We start from the raw sequence: 18,373 nt of genomic DNA on the forward strand, positions 1-18,373 counted from the left end.
CTTGTGAAATAGCAATTATGCATAAACGTTCCAAAACGAATTTAAGTGTATTATTTTATAAATATATATCTAAAATAAATTTAATATGTAAAATAATAAATAACAATGAGGAACATACAAAAACAACAAAAAAAAATTTAAAATGTATTACAAAAAAAATACGATGTGATCTTTTGAGCTTAGAACCTATGCCAAAAACTAGCTGATATGGTTCCAAAAGTTATCAAAAACTTATATTAAACATTCAATCATCATCGTATTCTATGATCTCGAAGTCCGGAACTCCACCAAACCCATCAACATCATCAGTAGCTTCTTCAGAACTTTGAAGCGTTCTATAAAATTGAAGGCAATCCTCAGGTATGTAGTGGTACATGGATTGTAAGTCCACTAATTTCGCTGGAGCAATCGGTTTGCCATTAGGCATAAACAAAAATCAGATTATTTTATGTATTGCAGTTCTCGCTTTATTCTTTTATCAATTTTCAACTCATTGGTCGACAACGAAGGTGTCGCAAAAGGCACGGTTGGCTGTGCATAGAGGGGTGCTGGTGCCTACACTTATGTATGGTAGCGAAAGTTGGGTATGGCAGAAGAGGCATCAGAGCCAAGTGAATGCAGTGGAAATGAGAGCGTTGAGAAGTGTGTGTGGTGTGAGATAACAAGATAGAATTAGGAACAGTGTGATAAGGGAAAAGTGTGGACTGAGCGAAGATGTAGTGACAAAAATTGAGAAAGGTATGTTGAGATGGTTTGGACACGTGGAAAGATTGAGTGAAAGAAGGCTAACAAAGAGAGTGTATAAGGGAGAGGTAGAAACGGGAGTTGGAAGGGGCAGACCTCGGCGGACTTTCTCTGATCAGATCGGGGAAATCCTGAAGAAAGGCCAGGTCAAGAGTACCCTAAACCGGCGAGCGTGTATGAGGAATGTTTTGAAAGTGAAGGAAGCGAAAGAGGTATGTCAGGATCATAGCAATGGGAAATCCGTGGTCTCTGCCTACCCCTCCGGGAAATAGGCGTGATTATATGTATGTATTTATGTATGAAATCGTCTTCCATCGTAGACCGCATAAAAATAGAAAACATTTTATCTTTATCCAACTTAATTTCTTTTGTATGTAGCCAACTAACTTTAGATGAGTCTGTAAACTTCTTCCTATTGATAATCTTCTTTTCCAGTTTAGTTGAACTCAAAAATCAGTCTTTGTCATTTTGTAAACTTGAAGAGGTTTAACTTTTTTACAGGTTTTAATAATATTGATGTTATGAAGAAGCTACTGATGATGTTGATGGGTTTAGTGGAGTTCCGGACTTCGAGATCATAGAATACGATGATGATTGAATGTTTAATATAAGTTTTTGATAACTTTTGGAACCATATCAGCTAATTTTTGGCATAGGTTCTAAGCTCAAAAGATCACGTCCTATTTTTTTTGTAATACATTTTCAATTTTTTTTTGTTTATTTTGTATGTTCCTCATTGTTATTTATTATTTTACATATTAAATTTATTTTAGATATATTTATAAAAATAATACACTTAAATTCGTTTTGGAACGTTTATGCATAATTTGAAACTCGTTTTACCTATTTATATGCCCCTTGTATTATGTATTTACAAAAAATATGCATATCATTCAATAACCAGTTTGGCATTCCACAGTAAAACCAATAGTATTTGCCTGAAATAATTACAGGGAAAAAGTGTACCACTAAAACACAAAATTGCGTTTATCTCAAAATGGGGTCGCTGTGGGTTGGAACGTTTTCGCGTAACTACGTCCAATTTAACAAAAGAAGACAACACGGCAGCACGTCTTACTTTGTCGGCATTTGTTTTCACACTACGATGACAAGTAGGTCCGCGGCGGCGTTTCGTTGGTGCTGTCATTTTACGGGAGCAAAGAGTAATAATGTTGCCATCTTTATTGTAAATAGTCCATTGATTCTTTTGACTAAATACATAAACTTAAATATACCATAGTTATTTATTTTGGTAAAAAATATTTTTTTCTCTTGAACAAATTTAATAGCAAAAATGGATCAAGTATATGTGGATAGTTAATAGAAAAAAATTAGAAAATAATATATTATAATAAAAAGTTCCAATTTATTCAGAACAGTCTTCGCAGCTTAAAAAAACAGTATGGATTAATCTAAAAGGTTTCAAATTACATGGAACATTTTTGCAGGAATAAAAAATCTATAAAGATTTTGCAAAAACGTTCCAACCCACATGGATCATTTAAGAAACAATTAAATGTGCGTTTTATGAATTTAGTATAATGTTCCAAGACAAGTGGAACATTATAACGATATGTTATTCTATTAAGAGTTTTTAACAATATGTTTCAGTATGCATGTAATGTTTTTACTTTATTTTGAGTACACGTCCTTGGCATAATGGTGGGTTGGAACATTTGGGGCAAACTTTATTGATGAAACTAACCTAAAAATACTAGCATCTTTGTGTGCACATGATGTAATATGTCAAAAATAGTACCCTGGTTATGGTAACTCATTTTCGAGTGACGTGTGGGTTGGAACGTTTTCGCGTAACTACGTCCAACTGTATGAATTAAAGAGGGACGGGTAGTCTATGTCGCGGCGAGATACTCTCGCGTCAATCATGTGCTAGTCCGGCAGATTATAAAAACAATATGTGGTCAATAAAATTTTATTTAATCGATATAACGTCATTGTACCTACAAATAACTTCGGGTCAGTTTCAGAAATGTTGAGTCTTCAGCTTCACTTAGTCGTCCCGAGCCAAGAAGGCCTCGTAACTCTCCTGGTACTTGTCCCCAGGGTCGTATTTCGCTTTCATTTGAGTCCAGTATTCCGGTTCGTTTTCCTTCAAGTGCTTCACCACTTTACGGGCGCCCTTCCTCTGTTGCTCGGTGCACTTCTCACATGACGTCGTCATGGCATCTTTGACCGTATCTGGAAAAAATAATGCGTTAGCTTAGTTTTTTATTGACTTAAGTATCAAATGACATAATTCCGCTTTGATAAGGCCCGTGATGTGCCTAAGACTTTGGTAATTGACGCAGTACAGATGTAGTGCATAATTATTTTCCATCGTATTTTCACGGAAACGTACGAATGTGTCTTGCTATTTCAGTCAGTCTCGGTACAAAAAGTACTGAGGTTGACTGAAGTAGTATGACAAATACTTACAAACGTTTCCGAGAAAATACGATGGAAACAGTACTTCATTGTGTACGTTGTAAATGCTGCAAATAATCTGACGCTTTAGGTTGGTATGCAACATACTGACTACCAGAGAAAGGCGCCGTACGCGTCAAAAGTTATTTATAATAATATTATAATTTAATAATACTTGGGTCTCTATTAAAAGATAGCAAATACAATAAAACATTCCATATAATTATAGAGAATACGAACGCATTTTTGCCCGAGGTGAAAAAGCGACGCTCACACTTTGCACTCGCTCGGAAAATAAGCACCTATGTACCTATTGAAATTCCTAATGACCTACAGTCTTAAGGATGACTCACGTTAGACCGGGCCGTGTCCAGGCCGGAGCTTCCGGCGCTTCGTTTTCTATGGAAAGCACCACGTGTCACCTGTCATGTCATAGAAAAGTAAGCGCCGGAAGCTCCGGCCCGGACACGGCCCGGTCTAACGTGAGTCATCCTTTATTATTAATTACTAAGTAGATTACCTTTTCCATGGGAACTATTTAGCGTTCGAAGCAATCAAACTTGCAATAATAAACCAGTTTACTGACTGGTTCAATTTATTTTATCTACAAAAAAAGTTGTCTTAAATGTGAATAAGACAGGATACTGACGATTTATTGTCTCGGCTACTATGTTGTTAACATAAATATATTACAAATACAACAAAAAACCTTAAGTAGTTTATTTTTATTACACACACGAACTGTCATACGCTTGTAAAAACCGGTAAATCAGTAGAAGTTTCCAACGAATTTTATAAAATTAAATGTAATCTAAACTCAACCTTAGAAATCCGGTATTGTGTTTGTGTTGTCATACCATATTAACATGTGTGTTTCCATATTAAAATGAAACTTAAAATAAATAAATTAAAACAGATAAATTGTTTATCAATGGTAAGTACCAACAATAATAGTAGATTGCACACCAAGGGGATAAAGCACTGTTTTATGTCACGGGCGCGACATTGAATCCTGAACGTAACGAAAGACTCCCAGTTTTACTCCCGAGCAGGGGTCGGAAACCGGTATTTGCTCCATACAAAAATACCGGTATTATTACGTTCTTTTTCGTTCTTTTGTTTATAATTTCATTTTTAATGGGACGTTTTAATAATGCAAAATTGTTTCCTAAATACATGATTCAGTCCTACGTATTGAGCATAAAAAAATTCAAAATATTGGGCTATTTCGGGGTTTTAAAAAAATACCGGTTCCGAGCCCTGCTCCCGAGCGCAGCGAGTGGAGTCCTGAGTGCAGTGAGGGATTGTGCGTGGAAGCGCCCAAGACAAATCAGTTTTATTCCCGAGGTATATACTCTACTTTTCTCACCTTAAGCGAGGCAATAAAATGGATACAGCAACTTGTTTCTGCCGGCGTGGCCTACTTGATTTAACAAATGAAGATCGTGCGAATCTAGTAGGCCGGGGCTTCGGTTTTCGAAAATCGACCGCAGGCGGGTGCAACACATTTTGCTTAACGAAATTAGACTTTATCGTCATAGCAATAAGGATTATGAAAAGTAAAAATTACGTTATTGACCGGCGGGTTATAATGAAATTCCATACAACATTATAACCCGGCTAAAGCCAAGGGATATAATGTCTTGCTTTCGGTGGTTTATATGATATATAATCCGGCTTTGTCGAGCATGTGGTGTGAAAAGAACATTACGATACGAGTAGGCCACATTCGGTCTTATTAACTTTTACTTAAGGTGCGATATCTGTCAGGCAATTCGAGGCTCAAATTTAATTTTACAGTACATATGGTGCTACTTTACCGCCCTAATGCGGTAATTAGCACAATACGAGCCTATCTCCAAAATTTAAAGGGCCATATGCACTGTAAAACGTTGTACAATACACGTGCAGAAAGATAATTTGCAACTCGTTGCGAATTTCCTATTTTTAAGAGCCTCTTCTGAACCTCTTTCATAATTATTTTCATTGTTTTATAACTTAGATATCAGGAAAAATATGCTTAGTAATGATGTAAAAATTAAAAATTCCCTGTGTCGGGCGAGACTTCGATGCAGTAGCTGGGTGTCGGGGGAGGAAAAATATGTTCACGGTAAACGTTAACACAAAACACAAGGATATAACTTACTTTTAAGTGTTTTTCCTTCCGGCGTGCATCGTCCTTCACCCAGTAAACACTTGACGTACGGCACCAACAATCTCTTATTCGCTAGAATCTCTTCAATATTTATATTGTCATATCTGTCCGTGTATTTATTCTCCTCGGCAATGGCCAGACAAACCAGGCCCAAACACAGTACCAGCAACTTCATCTTTCAGTCTGTATTGACGCACAATGAAGATTAATCGGAAATCGATTCCCTTTTATTTCAGCTTTGATGCAATTATGATCCTTGATAAACGTTTTGTATTTGTCCCTTACTTAGTACCGTCAGTAACTAGAATCGAAAACTTATTCAAGTATGGACTTTATAATAAAGAAGGTAAGGTATGCTTTTGAAAAAAATTTTTAATGTAGTTACGGTAAGTATACTTGAAGCGGCATTGTTTAGGTATTAATTAAAAACGGACAAGTGCGAGTCGGACTCGCCCACCGAGGGTCCCGTACTTTGTAGTATTTGTTGTTATAGCGGCAACAGAAATACGTCAACTGTGAAAATGACAACTGTCTAGCTATCACGGTTCATGAGATACAGCCTGGTGACAGACAGACGGACAGACGGACAGCGGAGTCTTAGTAATAGGGTCCCGTTTTTACCCTTTGGGTACGGAACCCTAAAAACGGTGGACTGATGCCTGTTAAGAGCAAAATAATTGCTCTGTGGGGTTCAAAACGATTGGCTATGTAAACGAGATTCTTATTATCCTCTATTGTTTATTACTCCATTAATTACTGGAGTTAGGAAATTTTTAATCAAGATAACTGCAATTAATTACTACGAAGTAATCTTAACACCTCTAACTGTAACTATGCAAGTTGATGGCGTGATTTTATAGTGAATAACTTGGGTATAAATTAAAAGTGATAGAGAGAAGAAACATATGATATAGAAAGAAAGACAAAGAGAGCTATACCAACATGCTGACATCACGTGAGAAGGGAGTTTTAAGATGTTTACTTCTACAACGTTTACATCGGTACCATAAAACTGTGCCCTACTTTGCCCATATGGGGCATTTTCTATGAAAAGGGACCTTATTGTCGATGGCGCTTACGCCGCACAGCGTAGCGCGGCATTGTATTTTATTTCGGAGCATCGTTAATAATGGTGTAAGCGCCATCGACAATAAGGTCCCATTTTATAGAAAATATCACATATATAATATCTGCACCAACCCGTCATATGGCACTATGTAAACAGTTACTAAATAGTAAACAAACCACAAATCAACATTATACCTACAGGGTGTCGCTTCAAACTCTGGTAAATCCATTCGACCCTCTCAGCAAATATCCACCCAATTTACCTTTTCTTAATACCAAAATAGCATAATCTGCCAGATGTTTTTTTTATTTATTAATGGCATCGCGCTCCTGGCGCATTCAGCCAAACGAGTAAAACGGGGAAACGGAATTAAAGGATTAAATTATAACGACAGATGGATTTACTCGAGTTAAGTTAAGCGAATCAGTTGTTCTTGATTCCTTGATGGCCAAAACCTTATTTATTTTCTATACAGTAAAGAAACTTTAGTCACAGGTGGTTATTAGTTAGGAAGGCTTTTGTGGAAAGCCTGTCTTCTGTCTGTCGGCATTAAAATATATATTCTTAAACAATGTCAACTTTGTGAATTCTGGTTGTGTTCACCGTTCACCAATAGTTTGCATTATCTATTATGTACTTATAGGTATTAATAGTAAATATTTTATAGTAAGTAATAGTTATTTACTCCCCGGACCTACCTTAATATGGAGCGGATGTAGGTATGTAATGTCTTCATAATAATTGCCTGCTATGTGCTAATTCAATGAGTAATAAAAATTAAAATGTTCCAAATAAATACGAAATAATTAAATAATTTGGGTCGAGTATTATTAAAACAAAAAAATCTTATCTTTAGAAAAAAGAAACACGTATGTTTCCTTTTGAAATTCAGTTATAAGACGAACAGTTATAAATGAATACGAGTTTAAGCCTTTATCCTTTCATGAGTAAGCAGGCAATTAGGATTACCTGTAGACTGAATATTATAAATAACAAAGAATAGTCAAATGCAAAGCAAAATTAAATAAAAAGCTTGGCAAACTATATCATTTAATATTTTTTTTATAAAAAGCATATAAAATCTTTAAATCATGATATATTATACCTATCTATAAAGTGTGATATGAATGTTTTGAAATAAAGCATTTATTTTCATCGTAGTCTTGGTGCTTATAGTAAATGTATGCAAATGGCAAATACAGTAGGTACACTTTGATAGGACAAGATTACAGTAACTACTCAAAATTTAAAGAAAAATGAGTAAAAATATTTATGTAATTTTGAAATGTGTACCTATTTATACCGGACTAATGCTAAGTTTTATTACCACATCAAATGCAAATGCACGTCGCATGATATGGGCTAAAATAGAATTCTGGTCTAATTGTCTATGGTCTAGAAAAATCTGTCAGTTTTATCTAAGGGATTTACGGGACCAGAATTCAGATCTGACTTAATCAGAGCCAATAGACATCCATGTAAATGTGCCTAGGGTGCAATTAAACGGATAGTTTTGTTTATTCCTCAGGAATGGTGATGCCGTTCTCACGCGCACGCTGTTCGTAGGTCTTCCTGAATTTTCCTTCGGGGTCGAAGCGGGCAGTCAGTTCTCGCCAGGTTGGCAACTCTTTTTTGATGAGGTGATCAATAACCTTAGCGGTTCCTTTCTTCTGCGACTCGGTGCATTTTTCGCAGCCCGTCTGAAGAGCGTCTTCTAGGTGGTCTGAAAATTAATAAAATAATTTATCGCAACGTAGAAAATTTTATCAGCTTTTACACACCTTTTTAACAAAACCTTTATTTGTTGGATGGGTTCTGGTAGTGCATAAAAATTATAGTCAGAGAGCACCTAAAGCCAGTGTTTTTGATAAAATGTTTTGTAATTCCAACAAAAACCATGTGCCTTGTCTTGATTTCTTTGTTAAAGTAAACATTATTTTTAAACTCCGACGTTTGGTGCCTTCCGACTTTCGTCATGTTGTAACGGCACACTTACATTTAACTTCCAGAAAAATATGTATAATATTGTCCTTTAGGGGTTTAGGTGAAATGAAAACACACAATAAGTCATAAGCCATTTTTGAAAAAATGTATGCTTCACACAAATTATAAAATGATTTACCTGATTTTATGCGCTACCTCATTTAGGTTTGGGTTTTCAGTCAAATGATGTTAAATTATGGACTTTCTGATATAAAATAATAATGCTGCATGTCCTACGTAGCTTATGTACGAATAGGGGATTTATATGAGTACTTTGAATACTTGCTGGAGGTATTTATAATTTGGTGTAAGCCAAATATATCACGCAGTCTCAAGTGAGACTACTCATAAAAGACGCGCCAGGTCAAGGCGAGGAACCTGCTTCTTTGACACTCGAAAAACAATGAATATATTTACAGATTTATTTATTACTCAGTTTGCGACACTTCGATGAGTAAAATACACGCAGAGCTTATAGTCTGCCATATCATCATTACACTTCACTCCACTCAAGATCTCGAGAAGAATTTAATCCAGATAAGAATCAAATCTTATCTGGATTAAATTCTTCTCGAGATCTTGAGTTTAGCTACTCGAGTAAGAAAATGCTTGAGATACTTCATAGAAATACTAAATCATGTATATATATTATATATCAGGAATTGCGTCGATTCCTCACTTCCATATCCAATCCATATCTAATCAAATTATAGATCAGAGAAAAATAAAAACATTATTTGAGTGAGAGCTATATAAGTAATAAGAAGCTTGCAAATTAAAAAGAGGTTTACAAGCTCAGAGGTAAATCCTTTTTAGAAAGGCGGTCCGTCGAATGTTGGTGTGTGGTGAAATTTAACTCAACTTATTCATATAAATAAAGCACAATCTACCTTGTAAAATGCAAATTCGTGCTTATATTATCTTTGTAGATAGCTAAAGACTCCTTTGCTGACTGACATGCGTGTCATCTGTCATGTCATGTAAGGGTGTCAGTGTTTTTTCTAGCTAATATAATGTGTAATTATAATTAGTTTAGTTGACTAGTAAAAGCCCTAGAGGCTGCGATTTCTTTAATTATTAATAAAAATATGTTTGGAAATACTTTTCCAGTGAGTTTGGTTTGATGCTGTAACTTTTTGTTGTGTGTGATGACTGTGATGTGGTTATGTACAAATTATGTTATGTGAAATAGTGAGTTTTAAATACAGGTGGTTTGAACGCCATATCCGACGCTGCTTTACTTCTGACAGTACTGATGCACTACGCGTAAGTTATAACATTAAATGTTAAATGTCAGTACGTATCTATCTGCCTCTCGATAAAATGTGACTTTCGATCAGTGAAGGGTCTATATGCTACACGTGCATAAGGACCCTTCTCTGATGGAAAGCTACAAACACTGATTTAAACTGTCATGGTTTTCACAGATTCGATTTTCTTTAACGGGACTTATATAATCGCAAATAAGCTTTAAAATGACCGACGATTCAAGAACGGCATTGCCCGCGTGGTATCTGAGAAAAACTAAAGTTGCCATCAACATCTTCTAGCTGCGCGTTTTTTGAACTACCCGCACTCGGTCTTGTTCTTGTTTATCAACTTGAACGTTTCGCACACTCGATAATTGTGTACTCGGTCCACACACAACAATAACGAGTTATTTGGTTATTCAACCGGCGATATTCATTTCCGCTTACATTAATGATTGCAAATGAATGAGATCCTAAAACCATGGGCACTTTTATATAATTTCTCCGAATCTTTTTTTTGGTTTCGTTTTGGGTACAACAATTATTTTATAACAAACTAATTCTCGCAAACATTTCTTGTGTGTGGTTGTGTACAAATAATGTGTTGTGAACTCGTGAGTAAAATTAGAGACAGATTAAACGCCATATACGAGGTCGCTAGCCACTACGAGTAAGTTACTAAGTACAGTGAGCTGCGAACTTGCATGAAGAAATTATGAATGAATTCATTGAGAAATTCGCCATGCACTTTTACGGCTGATGTAACATGTGAAGTTCCGTACCTTTCAGCTCCTTGCCTTCGGGCGTGCACTTGCCCTTGTCAAGTATACAGTTAACGTAGGCCTGCAACAGCCGCTTGTTGTCCAGAATCTCGTCCAGGTCGATGTTATCGTACTTGTCCGTGTATTTTTCCTCCGCCAACGCCAATGACGCCACGCACAGAAGAACAAAGTATTTCATCATCTGAAACGCATTGGTGATGCTCAGCGAAGCTTTGAAGTATATCGGGATAGATCCTGTTTGAACTATGCAATAAGTAAAAAGTACGAGTATAATAGTCTACCCGAGAATGTCTGGTATATCCCACACTTGATGAACTTATTGCTTATATTTGGATTGACAGTTTGACAGTCTTGAAATTTAAATCGCAACATCGGAAAACATAAGTAACTTGAACTTTTTTAGTGTCACTTTTGTTTCTGCCGATTATGAACACAGTCTAAATCTTGTATAGATCTTGTAACTTATGCGCTAAGTAATGTTTGCTTAAGGCTAACATACCATTGTGTCAGCGGTCAACTGTAATCACTGAGAACTGCGAGAGACTTATGGTAGTTAGAGCCTCTGTCTAGTATTTATATGGTAGTTGCACTCGTGGTTAAAACATCTAATTTGCACGGTACATTACGCTCTTATGTGATTGAGGTAAAAACCCCGTCATCGCTCGTACAGGGCGTTTGAAAAATGTTAATCCGTTAAAGAATGCGTTTCTTGAAACGTTATATCAGGCAAACATAAAATTTACAAGGTTGAAACACTATCATACAATCGCGTCTGGACTCTTCAGATATGTATAAATGAACGAGTCAACACTTTAAACCTTGTATCCCATAATATCTTTACATACCTAAGTGATTTCTTTAATATTTTTATTGATAGCTGAAATCAATCATTATCCACTACTACGAGTAGCGCTGAGGGGACGTTATTGACAAACTTTGTTGAACATAACAAACAACTGGAAAAAAAGACTTAATGCCTTGAAGCACATGTTTTACTAGCCACGCTGTAGACTCCAAACGCCGACAAATAGTGGCCTTCTTCTTCGTTTGACAATCTGCAAGTCCATGCCCTCCCGTTATATGTAAATATGTACCCGTAATATATGTAACTGTTTCAATTACAAAAAATATTGAGCCCTGTATGTGTTCCAAAAATTAACAAAACCTAGACAACAATGCCACATAAAAACGAAGTAGGTTAATATACCTACAGTTGTAGTTAAAGTAGTGTAGATGTTACTTTTAAAGGACGACTGTATATACTTACTGCAGTTCAGTCCTCATTCCATGTTTTCATACATTTAATATGCAATTTGACTTTAATATTGCAAAAGGAAACGCTTACACAAGGCTAGGCTGGGCTAGGGTATTTGACTGTATTTAAAATAAAACACCAAAAGATTAATAGAGAAACGTAGACAGCCGTAATTTCTATTTTAAAACCCATATAAAACTATAAAGAGTACGTAATTTGAGTGTTTCATATAAATTCCATTAGTAGCAAAATCGTTTTGACAGTTCGAAGAAAGAAACTGATTTGAATAGTAGTCAAATACCCTTTAGATTGACTGACTAGCCCTTGTAGGACGTTAAATATAGTGCGTTTATTTTGCAAACTTTAGTAAGTTTAGTAAATAGGTATAGGTTGTAGGAACTGTATGTGAACTAAGATTTTCTTATGTTAGGTAGTTCAATGAATTACAAGTCATTACAAATTGAATCGGGTAGTTAACCCAGGTCCTGGCCCTTCTAGGAGAAAGTAAAGAGGATGTCCGCAGAGCTGTCCAGAATTTAGAGGGGGAAGCTGTAAAGGTTGGCCTACGAGTGAATCACGACAAAACTGAGTACCTTCACATGAAGAGATACAAAAACACAAGGATTCGTAGGAAAGGCCTCACAGTGGGAGATACCTCATACAATGGCGTGGAGAGGTTCAAGTATCTTGGATGCATCGTCACAGATACCAACCAGAGAGAGGGCGAGATACAAGTCCGGATCCAGAATGCTCTACGCTGTGCTGCTGCCCTGCACAAAGTGTTAGTGTCCAAGCTAATGACCAGGAACACGAAACTTCGAATATACAAAACGGTCATAAGGCCAATTCTTATGTACGGATGCGAAGCCTGGACACTAACACAAAAAGAGGAGCGCGCGCTGCTGGTTATTATTTATTTAATCGTATGGCAAATATACATTGAGGGCAATCAGAGTGTAGCTTTGAGGTTGCCAAGCCAAGCAACCAAGTCAGGTGTCACGGTGCTCAGATCCTCAGCAGGCCCAGGGTATGAGTGGAGTGGGCAGCGTTTAAAAATGTGTTCTGTGGTCTGCTCTTCCTCTCCGCATTCGCAAAGTGGGGAATCCGTCCATCCCCATTTGTGTGTGGCTGAATTGCAGCGGCCGTGTCCGGTTCTCAGCCTGTTCAGGCGGCACCAGATTTTACGAGGAAGGTCAAACCCTTTCGGTTTTGTAGTCGGGTCAGATATGTGGCTTCCCGGAGTTGGCGCTGCTGGTAGCCGAGCGGAAGATCTACCGCAAGATATTGGGACCCACACGTCAAGAGGATGGAACCTGGAGACTCCGCAAGAACCAGGAGATTGAAGATCTGGTGTCCGAGCCGAACATCATCGGAGAAACGAAAGCCGCCAGGCTCCGATGGCTCGGGCACGTAGTCCAGATGGGGGAAGGTCGCGCAGTCTGGAGGGCGTACTCTGGAGTACCAAGTGGCCGAAGACCGTCTGGACGCCCTAGGTACCGCTGGAGAGACGAAGTGCAGAAAGACCTCAGCGAACTCGGCGCCGTCGACTGGACAGAAACGGCTTTGGACAGAGTGGCGGTCTTTGGTGTCGGAGGCCAAGATCCACTTCGGGTCGTCGCGCCACAGCAGTAAGTAAGTAAGTAAGTTAACCCGATTCAATTAGTTATGCTTGGTACAAAGTAGGTACTTGTCATTAGTGTTTATAAAAATAAACACAAAAGTGCGAAATCACTGCTACCTTAAATTAGGTTGAAGGTGGGGCTTTTCAACCTTCTTTTGTATAGTTATGATTGTTATTGTTATTTGAAAGATATTAAAATTAACATTCATGCATTTTTATGAACTTACTTGTAACGAGTAATAAATTAGACCTATATTTCTGCTTGCCATATAAATTAATTGATGTTGGAATACTTTAATTCTCAGTAACATTATGTTTTTTCCTTGTTTATTGCCGGTCCCATTAAAAGGTCGCTTTGACCAGTTTCGTGTGGAAGGAAGCTTGTCTTGCTGACGTCAGGGAAATATTTATCTAAGTTAACTTTTTCCTTATTTCTATTTTGGGTGCCTGATTCAAAAAACTACCTTCTTAATTTGTACAAGAACAATGATAATAATTAATCGAGCGAGCAAATTATCTTCTCCATATTAAAAATGCTTTCGTATGCCTATTCTCCTCTTCAGGTCGTTTTCTCAACTGATTCTCGTGATATTTTGTGAGCAGATTCGATAATTACATTTTAAACTCAGAATTGCATTTAACCAGGTTCGTTAATTGCAATTATAGAGGCTTTTTTCCCGTCAAGGGACCGGGACCAGCCATTTGGTTGCGATTATACAGGTTTCCCATTTATCCAGGTGTCAATTAACCAGATTTCACTGTATATGATTTTTTGTTGATTTTAACCCTTAAATGTATAATGATGTATATATGCATCGTATATTTGATGGTCCGTGGCTCAATATGCAGCTATCCAAAATCACATTTATTACTTTTATACAGCATGTCACATCTATTTCAATTTATTAAAAAGTTATACAAAAAATCATGCATTTAAGGGTTAAGTTCTCGGAAAATTTTCCGATTAGCGGGGCCATGGCACCGTTTTGTAAATGTTTCGAACCCTCGTACGCGGGGGCCTACAGCTCAAACAACGACAACTTTTTAAATTAACGACACTTGAATAATGTAGGAGATATTCGTATTTTTTGTAATAATATGACGATCTTTATTATTTGTATCCACTCTGTATATTAATGTTAATGGAAATTTAAGTAATTTTAATTCCTAACGTTTTTTTCTGTATATCGCTTTGGTACGTAAGTATAAGTGCGTAATTATTGTTATTTCTTTATATAAATATCTTAAGATAATCCTTGGTAAGTGATATAAAATACAATGTAATACCTACATAACTTACAATTAGAAATTAAAATCCGTCACGTCTTAATTAATTGATACGTAATAAGAATCTATTGTGTATGGTTGGAAGGTTGGAACCTTTTATTTTTAGATCAAATTCTTTATAATTCAAAACAAGATTTATTTAAAGTCACAATATTAGACCCTCTACTACAGATTCAAAAGAAATAACATTTTTTTTATAGAAATATCCAGACGAAATTAACCATTTTCATTGCTATTGAGTTTAAACATAGTTTATAATAATTATAATCTAGGCTGGAAGCTTAGGTGGCAGTCACTTTCTTATAATATCTACGCCCATCTTGAGGACAATTTGAACTTACATTTTGATATCAAAATGATATTTAAATCATTCCATTTAGTTATGATTTGCGCATACATTTCGCTCGTACTTGTCCGTATACACGGGCGAATGATAACAAAATTACATGATTAAGCTATAAATTTGATGTCAAGTTCGAATGGCCTCATGGCATAATATTTAGTCCAACAAATCCAGTACGGATATGATGATCGTTTTTGTCTACGTGACAGCGTGATCCATCCCGCGTCCATCCCGCGGAGTTAAAAAGTGACAGTTATTTTATCACGTGGATAAAGCGATCTATAATACGTCAACGGAAAATCTTTAATAATAAAGTAGAAGGTATGTACGGAAATACAAGCATTACAATATTTACAATACAATTGATCTTGGAAAAACCTTTAAATTAATGACATTTTCTAGCAGGTACTTGTCATTAGATAATTATCGAGTGTGAGAGAAGATTTAATGTAGGTGAATAGGTATGCAGTTTGCGTTCTTAATTATCATTGAACCTACTTGTTAATTGATCTAATAGTGAATGCAGCTATTGTTATGAGGACCAGTTACTTAGTGAATCATGATGCGGTGTATGTTAACAAACGTTGCCTAACAGTTTACGTCATCATCGTCATCATGAATAATAGAAATGCCCTTGTAGGATTGCGTATCCGAAGGGAGCTATTGGAACCCAAAGTTGTAACTAAGATTGAAAATGGAAACATTATTATTAATCTAATCACATAAACTTGACTGCGAATTCAATCATGAGATACGAATTAGATTGAATTCGATATGATAAAATCTTATGATTTTTATTGTTTAAAAGATTATTTAAAATAGGTAACTTAGGTAAATCATCATTCAGACATATTATCATGGTTGTGATAACGATTATTATGGTTATGATATTATCATGGTTATGATAATAGTAACGATTGATTCCTTAAGAAATAATTTGTTGCTTGAATTTCATTTCAATTAATCAGAAAACACATTATCATCATCATCATCATCACCATCAACATTATAAGGAGCATGAGGATTTTTTTGTCCAATCACCGATTTTAATTATGACTATTATGAGTGCCCAACTCTGATGGCAATGATATACCAATATACATAAAGATGTCTTTTATGACTTGATGAATCATTTCACGTAAAAAAAATGCATAGGAAGATAATTATTTGATACTTACCTACAAACATATACCTTTGTAGGGTCGTCATGGCCATGCAAACTAGTAGGTTATAATACTTATATTCAAGAACAATGCGATACAATTCCGTACTTAATACAGACCGCAAATTATGCAAAAACGTCAGGTCTTATGACCGGAGTGGAAAATTAACGATTTCGCTTTATAGTCCAGTGAACAAAGCGGTTTAATTCAGTCATAAAAATACTTAACATGATATCGGAATAAAATGTTGCTACAATTTAAAATAATTTCAATTCCTATTTTATTTACCATCATTTCCACAACCGTTTCCATACCGTTTCCATTATAAAATAATATGAGCAAAAAACATTTATTTTATGTTTACTGTAAGTACAAAAGAAAATATAGTCGCTGCGCGTACAAAAGTCGCTATGTGATTTTTAACGATTTTTAGGTTTTAATGCCATTTTGAACCTTATTTCTATACGCATATGCTCCAAAAACAGCGTGGCGCTTATTTCAATCTTTAAGGATTTATCAAATGTAGGTATGTGATGCCTATACAATGAATGCTCTTCTTATAGTCGCTAACTGGAATAAATCACATAACTACATTAGCTTATTTGAACAACAATTACAGACGTGTGCTCGCTATGTGATGCTTGACACATAGCGATATTTTCTACAAGTTTATTGAAAAATGATTAGATGCGCTTGCTCCCGATATTTTTATACTATTTGCAGTCTGGCCACGACATTGCGTGACTGGCGGCGGCAACCATATGTTGGAGCGAGACACAGCGATCGGACCTTTCGTTCCCACCTATGTATGGTTGCCCGCCGCCGGTCGCACAATGTCGTGGCCGGGCGGTTAGCCTAATCTGTAGTGACCCTGCCTATGAAGTTTATTAGAGGTTATGGATGTTTTGTATGTATTTAGGTACTTATTTATCTATATCTATCTATTATATAATATCGTCGTCTAGTACCCATAACACAAGCATTATTGAGCTTACTGTGGGGCTAGGTCGATTTTTGCAGCATTGTCCAATATTAGTTATTTATATCTGGGAGGCCTTTGCTTGAAAAATATATAAAAACTCAAAAATGCAAAATTTTCCAGAGATAAGACCTAGCTAGATCGATTTTTCGCCCCCGATAATCCCCATATAGCAAATTTCATCGAAATCGTTACTATTGTTAGAGCCGTTTCCGAGATCCCCGAAATATATAAATACAATTATATATATCCGAGTACATATATACAAGAATTGCTCTTTTAAAGGTATAAGATTATTTCCTCCTTTATTAAAGTACAACACCAAATGCAATCGTACTAAGGCTTAAGTAAGTAATTACGATTACGCAGAAGCGACACCGACGTCGCACCAGCTGATTTGTTTGCATGGACGGGGGAAAAACACAGATTGCCATTAATATGCCTACTGGCCGATGCCACCGATGTTTATTTATAGCCCAGATATAGGTATATAGGTACCTATATATTCGTTGCGTGTATCGGTTGCGATTTGTATAATAACTTAGCATGCTAGTATACAGTAATAATTATTATATTTTGGTCATCGCACGAGCTACAATAATTTTTGACCCGCAGTATCTTCATGGAGACCAACGATTATTAAGAGCTTACGTCTACGTAAGCTCTAAGTACTCGTACTCGTTGTGTCTAGACACATGTTATTCGTTTTGTAAAGATTTTAAAATATAAATACCGCAAAAAGCCTAGGAAAGCTAACTCACTAAGTAACTATAGTTCCCATGCTAGGCCAATGCGGATTAGGGACACACGCTGTAATCTTTTTTTCGTGTATAGGTTTCCTCACGATATTAACTATAAACTATGATCTACTTACTTTTTGTATATAAATTCGCAAATTCGCAAGCTCTAAATACCCGTACTCGTTGTATCTAGACACATGTTATTCGTTTTGTAATAAATTTAAAATATAAATAGGTAGCGCAAAAAGCCTAGGAAAGCTAACTCACTGGGTAACTATAGTTTCCATGCTAGGCCAATGCGGATTAGGTACACGCTGTAATTTTCTTTTCGTGTATAGGTTTCCTCACAATAATAACACCAAAATAGATATTAATTATAAATTGTGATCTAAGTACTTACTTTTAGTATAAATTCGCAACGCGTTGATGTCATTTGCTCACTAATACAATGTTCCGCATTATATTAAAACATAAATAGAACTAGCGTATCCATCTGTCAACTTTACTTTAAGTTCTGTCTCCAGGGGACAGGGAGATAAATTAGGGGTGAATTAGCCGCTTACTGACACAGACCGAAT

The 18,373-nt window shown here is 36.2% G+C and overlaps 1 protein-coding gene across 3 annotated transcripts; it reads right to left on the minus strand.

Annotated features, from left to right (window-relative positions):
* Positions 1 to 2,671: 2,671 nt before the first annotated feature.
* Positions 2,672 to 11,041, minus strand: LOC134749239 (allergen Tha p 1-like). Of its 3 annotated transcripts, none has more exons than XM_063684131.1 (3): positions 10,907 to 11,041; positions 10,408 to 10,588; positions 2,672 to 2,943 (listed from the first exon to the last, which is right to left on the minus strand). In XM_063684131.1, the coding sequence occupies exons 1-3, from the start codon at positions 10,907 to 10,909 to the stop codon at positions 2,756 to 2,758; spliced, it is 372 nt and encodes a 123-aa protein (XP_063540201.1). In that variant the 5' UTR covers positions 10,910 to 11,041; the 3' UTR covers positions 2,672 to 2,755. The 3 variants fall into 3 exon arrangements, with proteins under 3 accessions (XP_063540201.1, XP_063540200.1, XP_063540199.1); XM_063684129.1 differs by lacking the exon at positions 2,672 to 2,943 and adding an exon at positions 7,229 to 8,115 and having other exon boundaries at positions 10,907 to 11,040; XM_063684130.1 differs by lacking the exons at positions 10,408 to 10,588; positions 10,907 to 11,041 and adding an exon at positions 5,315 to 5,531.
* Positions 11,042 to 18,373: the final 7,332 nt, after the last annotated feature.

This window comes from Cydia strobilella, chromosome 18 (assembly GCF_947568885.1).
Source record: "Cydia strobilella chromosome 18, ilCydStro3.1, whole genome shotgun sequence".
Classification (NCBI taxonomy): Eukaryota; Metazoa; Arthropoda; class Insecta; order Lepidoptera; family Tortricidae; genus Cydia; species Cydia strobilella.

What these genes read in the sequence shown, in the direction of transcription:
- LOC134749239 (XM_063684129.1), bottom strand. An exon ending in CGAAGGCAAGGAGCTGAAAG is followed by an intron (nt 8,116 to 10,407) that starts GTACGGAACTTC and finishes ATTAATTTTCAG; the next exon opens with ACCACCTAGAAGACGCTCTT.